General features: G+C 42.5%; 1 protein-coding gene across 1 annotated transcript; it reads left to right on the top strand.

Moving 5' to 3' along the window:
- The first annotated feature begins 6366 nt into the window (after window positions 1-6366).
- On the top strand, window positions 6367-9618 carry LOC120941147 (protein ANTAGONIST OF LIKE HETEROCHROMATIN PROTEIN 1-like). Its single transcript, XM_040354423.1, has 3 exons — window positions 6367-6850; window positions 6939-7040; window positions 8739-9618. Exons 1-3 carry the CDS (start codon window positions 6630-6632, stop codon window positions 9616-9618), a joined length of 1203 nt encoding a protein of 400 aa, XP_040210357.1. The 5' UTR covers window positions 6367-6629.
- The last annotated feature ends 343 nt before the right edge of the window (window positions 9619-9961 follow it).

Here is a 9961-nt window from a genome sequence, read left to right as displayed (position 1 = left end):
AAGGTACTCTGTCAAGCCTTAACTTCTAGCCAGATGTCTCAAGCGTATGTAGAGCTGGCGGACCAGTTGGTCAAGGGGCTAACGTTAGTTTGTGATGTGTCCCTTGATGCAACCACACTTCTTGCCAATTTTCCTGTTTGTCAGTAGTGTTGGGGAATGTCCTGTGGTTCAAATGTTGGTCGGCTGACCAGACCTCCAAAAAGGCTTTGGCGATCTTTCCAGGGAGACTGGCTGTTCGGGGCTACTATGGACGATATTATCTTACAGGTAGGAAGAGTACCTTTCTGCCCCAGTTCCCTGACCCCAGAAGCCATCCAAACCCGCCAATAAGTCCTCCTTGGCATGAAGGTTTGCCCCGCCCATTCCCAGGGTGGGGGGGGGTTGACTTTGCTTGTTTCTGGGCCTGTGGGCTTCCTTCATTCCTGGCAATCATTTTTTCAGGCTACGAAATAGAATTTAATTTCTTTCTTCCAGTTACTTTCCGTCCAATCTGCAGCTCTCGCACACCCATCTGCATGCCCTATACAAGGCTGTGCAGAACCTCCTCCTTCAAGGAGTGGTTATTCCCATGCCCGAGTCTGAGAAGTTCAGGGGGTTTTACTCCAACCTGTTCACTGTGCCCAATCCTGGACCTAAAGGCCTTTGCGTGGGTTCACAAGTTAATTCGCTCAATTGTGGTCTCCCTTCGCCAGGGAGACTTTCCATCATCTATAGACATCAAGGACGCTTACCTACACGTTCCCATCTGCAAAGGACATCAAGGTTTCCTGCGCTTTGCTATTGGGAATGCACATTACCAATTTTTAGTGCTACCTTTCGGTCTGGCCTTGCTGAGACAATGAGGGTTTGCTGTGATTGACTATCTGGATGACTTGCTCCTACGTGTGGAGACCCACTCATCCCTGTGGGACAGTGTGTGGATCACTATCAGTTCCTTACATGACTTCAGGTGGATCCTAGACCAATTGCATTGCAGTCTGCACTGATATATAATTGAGATGTGATATTTTCAAAATGAATAACACTGTTTTAATTGAAACATTTAATAGTGCATACTATTTATAGGTAATGCCTGTCATCATAAACAGGATAAGAAAACAACTAAACAGAGTTTATGTGGGTCAAACAGCACCCTTAAATCTGCCCCTTTCTTTGCAGTTCTTGGCAACATATGTCCAATTAAGTAGACATATTTATATACATATGTATTACCTATTCTCTGTCAAAATCATTTGCACAGAGTTGCTATGACAACTGTTGTGTAGTTAATTAATTTTCAAAAATGCCAGTCATTTGGACATGCGAAATAAAGGCTGTAAATATATTCTTGGTAAATAAATTGATTGTAAACTTTTTTTCATGTAAGTTTTACTTAAACATTGTTTTATTACAAATGTATTTAAAAAAATGTAGATATATCTATAACATAGATTTTACATGCATGGTCCGGCTATTTTGCTGTAGACTGAATTTTGCTTGTTCATAGGTTTGCAAGTTGAACCTCTGGTGCCAGTGGGAGGTGAAACATATTACTACCACTGCTAAATTTGAGAGCAACTGCTGGTGGTGTCCTAACAACCTCACAGCCCAGCCTGTTCAGCAATCAGCCAAGTAAACAAAGGTGTAGGAATTGTGTTAAAAAAAATCAAGCATTAACCCCCAATATTCATAAAAAAACTCCTCATGATTTGAGGGGGGTAACTCCATGCAGAAAACAAGAAAAAAGCAAGAGGACCTCCCATATCCAAATCAGAGCCTGATCCAATCCTGCAGCCTGGTGGACCAGTAGAAAGTGGGGATGAGTATGCACAACCGCACCTACCCACCTCCCCCAACCATACTAGGCCATATGCCCTTAACATGGATGGGGGCCCCCCCCCCCCCCCATGTAAATGAATAAGGGATACTACTTCTACTCTTTCACAAAAAAAGGTAAACCCACTGACACTGAAAATCTCACCGACATGATTTGCTCTCATCACTTCCTTGCACCAAATTAGATCTCCTAAAACCTTGGTGTGGCACTAAAAGTAATACAAGTTTTGGGATCTCCCAGGTTGCATCTTTGACCAAATATGGACATAACCATGGGATTCCTATAACATCACCGATCATATATGGTGGATCTGCATTGCTGGATGATGTGGGCTTTTAGATTCAAATAAGCCCCTTGCCTACTATGCCAGAGTTGTGGCGAAGAGGTCCTTGTCCTTATCAGCATGAGTAAGTACTTTTTTCATTTTTTTTTTTTTTGTGTGGCATTTCTCCTTAGGGGAAGATGAGAAGGGTCTGGTATGAAATTTTGGTGCAGCACTATGACGTTTTTTTTTTTTTATGTGGGTTCCCCCCTTAAAGTTTTACTAAACCCAAAACAGTAAATTCTGTCTGTATATGCAGTAAAGCATGATTGTTATAGTCCATACATTATGGTGGTACTTATGATCATACACCAAAATGAGTGCTGGTAAAGAAGGTCTTTATGTGCTTACACATTTCGCCAGATTTAGCTTCACCATCATGCTTGTAACACTCACTGTGGAAACTAATGGGTTAATCCTACCCATTGTGTAAAAAGGCTGTTTGTTCTGATTCTCCCTTTCTTCCACTGTCCCCAATCTATCTCCTGATAGTACAGAGCCTTTGGAGTCACTCTGCACATGCTCAGTTTGGTGTGTATTGCTAGAGAGTTTTTTGTTTCTTGGGAGGGTGCATGTGATCAGCACAGGGCCAATCAGCACTGTCCAGAAAGAGGGTCAGGGGTCCTGCAGCCTCATAGGACCAGTCAGAGCAGAATGAAAACTCCTTCTACAAGCTTTAACCAATGCTTGATCAGACACTGTAAGAAGTCTGCTATATACTGCTGATGAGAAAAGGGTATTTAGCAGTTTATGTTTACTAAAATAATTGCATTTCCATGTTCTGTGTGTAGCACTACCCCCGGAGGAGCTGCTGAGTAATTTTGGGTGGCACGTTACCTCTATCTTCTCGCTGTCCCGCGCAAAGTGGGATTTCTAAGAATTTCAATGTCCACACAATGCACTTCTTTTTCTGGGATTTATTTGCAGAACTTTAGTAGAAAAGAAGTAAAGAGGGTGTAAGGGTAGGTAGGTTCAGGTGCATAATCACAAATAGGGAAACACTCCTGCTTCCAGCAAACAGTTCTCGTTGCCACTCTAGCCAGAGTGGGTATTGCTCACCCGGATAGGTCCCTCTCACTGGCCTAGCAGCCGGGATGGCGCAGGGAATAAAGTACAGTCTCTGCCACAGACCTTCCTTTATGAGGAGACACTTTTGGTCAAGAATCCCCTGCCACAGGATTCAGCACCTATATCTCTCCAGCTTAGCTTTGGTAGAACTTTAGTTCCGACAGGCGACACCGTCAAACCTCTCAGTGTATGGTGCATCCTTCAATGAAGTTTCCAGGCCTACTCCTAAGGTACCAGCCTCTTGCATGGCCCTCTCCAGGATAGGTCCTCCCCTGGCTTCCTTCATCAAGTGGCCTCCCCCCGCAGGACGGACAGCACAGGATCACCTCTTCAAAAAGGCAGGCCCCGGTCTGACTACTGGGCCTACCAAGCGAAGCCACGACCCCGGAACAATGTGTCAGGATTCAGGACACCTGAAGCCCGGAGACTTCATAGAGAGGTTTCTGCCCAGGAGTTAGGAGGGTTCCATGTAGGAAAAAGGTGGGAGCCAGTGGAGCAGGGAGCTGCTAGATGTATGAATATAACTTGTGTGGGATGATTGTCTGAAGGATACAGCACCACTGCAAGTGTAAACCAGGGGGCTGATAAATATTTGTTTAGTGGCTAAGAAATGCAGAAAAAACCCTGCGGGGAAAACCATGTGATGTCTTGAAATTTGTTTTAATAAAAGCTAAGCCAAGAAAAGCCCTTATAATGAGGATATAAGAAAGTGGTTGGTTCCTCAAAGCTTAACTGTTTGAAGTTGGTTCCCACATAGCTTTTATACATCTTACGGTTGCATTACATTATTAAAATCTACTCACATCCTTTATTTGATACCCCAATTAGCCTAGAAAATTACTGTTTTTAATTAATTTTTTTGGCTCCCATTGACTTCAATGAGGTTCAGATATGGCACCCAAATTTTAGCAATGTTCTCTTGATCCATCTCAATCCAAACCCCTAGTTATTACTTGCTGGAGGAAAGACTCAGACACAGTGCAGCGTTCTGTATGTGCCCTACCATCTTGCTCCCGCTTCACCTATCCTCTGCTAGGAGTCTTGGTGATAACACCCTATTGGCAGCCCTGCCTACAAGGCCTTCAAGTGCAGTGAAGTTATTGAGAGTTAAACTGAACTTCCTCATTTTACAGTCAGCAGGCTGTTTGTGTTCCTTTCCAAGATGTGCTGATGAGATGGAGGATTTGACTGTCCAACTCTAGCTCCCTGCAGCTCCCATGTATTTTAGCTTTGTATTTAGTTGGTAGCTTGAAAATTAGCTTTAAAGTATATGTTGTAGTTTCATATCAACAAACTGAATGTGGAACAGAGCATCCATTTGGGTTGATGCGGCAAAGCCTATTCAATTTAACAGGCCTCAAGGGGAAAAAACTCCTTACATGTATGAATGAGTATTAAGCATATAATCATTTTTTAACATGCAGTTTTAACCTCTTGGTGCCAGCCGCACATATTATATGTGAGAAAAAAATAAATAAATAAAAAACTAAGTGACTACTAAAAAAGGGGAAGGAGGTGAATACAATAACATATAATGGGAACACTAAGTGACACGGTGTAACAGGCTGGATATACCAGGTAGACAATAATAAAGGTTAGTACACAAATGTGAACAAATCAATAGCTCACACAAGCTAAAATATCTATGCTGTGCGTAGCAACACACAGAAACAATGCATAGCAAAAAACATGTGAAAATAAATCCATAGGAATGGTGACACCAAAACCCCCAAAAAAAGTCCAGTGTTTAAATAAAGCAGACTTCAGTGCGCACACCTCTTGTGGTACTAACGGCCAAATCGACAAAGATCCGGCGTAACTTATTTTTTTCCATTTAAGTTACACTGCCTTAAAATTTCTACCTAAGTGCCCGATCCACAAAGCACTTACCTAGAAATTTTGGGCTGTGTAACTTAAATTCCGCCGGTGCAAGGCGTTCCTATTCAAATGGGGGCGATTCCCATTTAAATTAGGCGCGCTCCTGCACCGGCCGTACTGCGCATGCTCGTGACGTCATTTTCCCGACGTGCATAGCGCGAAATTACGTTACGCCGAGCTTTGTGGATTGCGACGGGAAAAAAAAAAGATAATACATTTTATGAGATACTGCACTATGGGCCCCCCTCTGTTTCCTTCCATCTTATACCCCCTGAGCACTGGCTGATACCACGGACAGGAGGTGGAAGACACAGAGAAAGTGAGAGTTGCCCTGCTTACCAGTGATTTTCCAACATACCAGTTCCGGATACGAACGCGGCGTTCGTGGAGATAGGTCCACTATCCACAGCCTCAATGTGAGTGTGTGTATATGTGATATATCAAACCCATTTCAAGTTTTCCCACAGGATTATGCTATTTTCTGTTTATTTTTATTTTTGCTTCCGTGTTTGTATGAACATTTGATGAGGAGCCCTCTCCATCTCAGCATATACCAGTGTGGTTGCACATCTAGGGAGACATCTGTGGTACTGTGAGCCATCCGTGCTATGGCTCTGAGGTGAGCATTTAGTACCACAAGAGGTGTGCGCACTGAAGTCTGCTTTATTTAAACACTGGACTTTGTTTGGGGGGTTTTGGTGTCACCATTCCTATGGATTTTTTTTCACATGTTTTTTGCTATGCCTTGTTTCTGTGTGTTGCTACGCACAGCATAGATATTTTAGCTTGTGTGAGCTATTGATTTGTTCACATTTGTGTACTAACCTTTATTATTGTCTACCTGGTATATCCAGCCTGTTACACCGTGTCACTTAGTGTTCCCATTATATGTTATTGTATTCACCTCCTTCCCCTTTTTTAGTAGTCACTTAGTTTTTTTTTTATTTATTTATTTATTTCTCACCAGGGTCACCTACCCACATGGGTACCCACATTTTTTTGTGTTATTAGCTTTCACAGCGCTTCACCACCACCTATCTATATTTGTATTTTTTCTGTTTAAGGCAGACTATCAGGTGATTGCAGCAGTGCCCCCTGGTGTCCAGCATAGATAGCGCAAGAGTACCACCATTTATATATTATATGTGGCCCTCTTGCTGAGAGCATGGTAGCCGCAGTGGTGTATTTCTGCTTTGTGCAGACCTAGGCAATCCCTAGATGCCCCACCCCCATCTAAATTTATCCCACTACAGCTGCGGTATACTGTTCTTGTCTCTGAGGCCGGAATCACACTAGTGCGTTGCGTTTTTGAGCTGCGTTCCCGTTGCGAATTTCTCTAGAGGGTGTTCTGCGGATCACCTGCGGTTTAGCTGCGGATCGGGTGCGATTTATAAAAAATAATTACTTGAGATGCGTTTTTGGTGAGGGCCAATCATTGTTAGCTGTGTGATGATGTAGGTAATAAAAGGGAGTGACCTTTCTTGAACTCTTCCTTTTTCACGAGCATTCAGTATAGTGTGGAATAGGATTTGGATTTCCTAAGAAATGTGTGCTGCCCTGCCCATGATCATGCCTACAGTTGTTGCTGCAACAGCAGCAATCTTGATGGAAGTTGAAAGGAGGAGAAGGAGGAGTAGAAGAAGAAGATACTGGGTTCATCCTATCATTGCAAATAGGGATGAAAGAGGGCAGTTCATTATATTATATGAAGATCTCCGTGGGCATGAGGACAAGTTTTTTAATTATACACGCATGTCAATAACCAGGTGATTATTTATTTAATTTTGCTAAACATTTTCTTTCTCCATTGTTCCATATTAAATTTCTAATTAAAAATTTTATTTTTGTTTGAAGTTTTGATGAATTGTTAGGACTAACGTACCATAGTTTGGAGCGCCAGAACACATGCTTCAGAGCAAGCATCCAGCCTGCACAAAGATTATTAATCACATTAAGGTACTTTTCCACACCTATGTGCATTTTCAAATTGATGTTGAAGCATGTATTCATTTTTGGTTTCAACTATCCAACATCTGTACTTATAAATGAACAACCAGACATAAGATGCCCAAAAATATATTTATTTTTTACTTCTTTCACAAAAATAAAGAAATAGACAACATATTTTTGCTTGGACTAATATAAAAAATAAAAACTTTGCCTTCAAGTTTTCCTCTGGATTAAACTTTGATTCAAAATATGCACACATGCTTGTTTACTGTGGGCATAACGTAAACTTTAGAGATGTTGATATGTTTTGGGAAATAATGGTGTGTCTGAGGAGTATTGACTTGCTGAGGTAGATTCATCAATCTCGGTGCTTGAAGCATGGCTAGACTCGACATGGTGCTGTGGCACATGGTGCTGTGGCACATGGTGCTGTGGGCCATGTTGCTGAGGCACATGGTGCTGTGGCACATGGTGCTGTGGGCCATGTTGCTGTGGGCCATGTTGCTGTGGGCCATGTTGCTGAGGCACATGTTGCTGAGGCACATGGTGCTGTGGCACATGGTGCTGTGGCACATGGTGCTGTGGGCCATGGTGCTGTGGGCCATGTGTCTGAGGCCCATGTGTCTGAGGCCCATGTGTCTGAGGCCCATGTGTCTGAGGCCCATGTGTCTGAGGCCCATGTGTCTGAGGCCCATGTGTCTGAGGCCCATGTGTCTGAGGCCCATGGTGCTGTGGCACATACATCCCCTGCATTTGTGTTTGTGGCATAATTGAAGGGAATGTGGATGGGATGGGATATGGAGTTCGCCTCTGTTGTACCTCATATATTGAAGTTGGCTCCTGAAAGCTTGAAGTGTAGGATGGAGGAACATAGGGGTAAGGTTGGTTTCCTGGGTCTGGGTACTGGCCTGACATTGGTAAGTGTATGTGTGTTGTTTCTTTAGTTACATATGGCCTTTCCAATGTATGTTGCTCGCTTGGCACTGTAAATGACTGCAGAACGTGTTCTACTGTGGTTCGCATTTCTAAATATCTCTCAGGTACAACTTTTTTGATCAATGGTACAAAATTAAGCGCCAGTATTGTAGCTGGACATAAGAAAGCATCCACCTTTCCAGCCATTTGTTGTAACATCTCTAGAAGACGCTCGCTTATGTCCATCTGCGATACTGGCGTTCGCTTACGTGCCACTTTGGCAGGCCGCGCAATGGTTGTTGGAGCTGAGGAGGGTCCAGGCATAGGCTCAGGCAATCCAGAGTCAGTCTCTGGGTTTGTGACCCATAGATCTGACCCAAGTGGCATTTCAGGTATTTCCTCATTTGGATCAATGCAAACTGCTGGCACGGATTGGGCCTCAGATTGGCTCTCTGGTTGATCCTCCAGGACATCCTGTTCGTCCCAACTTGCTTCGGTCCTGTTTTTATTAAAAAATAGAAACATTACTAATGCTAAATATATAGTCACGATACATAGATGATGTAGAGGATAACTTACTCTCTCATCTCTATGAGTGGTTTCAAGAAGGCAAGGTCCTCTGCATACATATAGGGTACTCTAGCTGGTGCCCCCGAGCCACTCCTCACTTCTCTTAGATGTTTGTTGTATTTCTTGAAGGCATCACGCATGCTTCGCCAACGATTCTTGATGTATACCACTGTAAAAAAGAGAAGATAATAATTATTTAATATTTCTTATTTGTTCAAGGTACCTAGCTACAGGAAATTCATTTGGAAGTCTCCACTATGAGTTTAAGGTTGGAAAATCAACTATATCTGGCATTGTACATGAAACATGCCTTGTTATATGGAATGTACTAAAACCATTGGTCTTCAAAAAGCCGACAAAAGAAGATTGGTTGAAGATATCAGATGAATTCTGGGAGAGATGTAATTTTCCAAACTGTGTGGGAGCCATCGATGGCAAGCACATACGCATCCTGAGGCCATTTGATAGTGGGAGTCAGTTTTTTAATTATAAAAAATATTTTTCGTTTGTATTAATGGCAGTGGTAGATGCCAAATATAATTTCATTTATATTGATGTGGGTGCTTATGGTAGCAGCTCTGATTCTGGTGTATTTAATCATTCCACATTTGGGAGAATGATAAGGGCGAATAGTCTGGATTTACCAAACGATTCCTCCTTGCCCGGAACAAATGAGCCAGCCCTCCCATTTGTTTTTGTAGGGGACGAAGCGTTTGCCCTTGGTAAAAATCTTCTTCGACCATTCTCAAGTAGAGCGCTGAGCAATGATAAAAGAATATTTAATTATCGGCTCACTAGGGCACGTCGAGTAGTAGAGTGTGCATTTGGAATTCTTGCCAATAAATGGAGAATATTGCACACCGCCATCAATCTCAGTTTGGAGCATGCTGTCTCTGCTGTGAAAACTGCGTGTGCACTGCACAACTATGTGCGAGAACGTGATGGAATTGATTATGAGGATTCCATGATGCATAATATGGAGGCGGCACAGTGGAGTTTGACTAGGGGCACTAGCAGTGGGAAATTGATTCGAGATCAATTTCTTAATTACTTTCTATCGCCAGCTGACGAGTTACCTTGGCAGATGCAGGCAATTTAAAACCAAAAAATGTGGTGTTGTCATTAAAATATATGGCCCTTTAAATATTAAAACATAAAATACTAAGCTAAAAATGTCACTATGTGTAATTTGAATGCATCTTGAAAAAAAAAGATTAAAGTTATCTTTTGGCAGCATATTAAGGACTCCGAAGTGATTCTCTACCTGCAATTGGACAAAAACACCAAAAATTGGCTTGGTGATACTGTTATGTGTGTTCTGCTGGGTGTCATTGTACAGAGGATGATGTCTTTGTAAGACCACCATGGCCAATAACGTCATAATAGGATGACAAATACAGATAGTCACTCCCCCAAGGATCTGCAAACATACTTGGTAAAGT

This window comes from Rana temporaria, chromosome 5 (assembly GCF_905171775.1).
Source record: "Rana temporaria chromosome 5, aRanTem1.1, whole genome shotgun sequence".
Taxonomy (NCBI): Eukaryota; Metazoa; Chordata; class Amphibia; order Anura; family Ranidae; genus Rana; species Rana temporaria.
The sequence above is the reverse complement of the archived record's forward strand: the minus strand, read 5'-3'. Positions and strand labels throughout refer to the sequence as shown.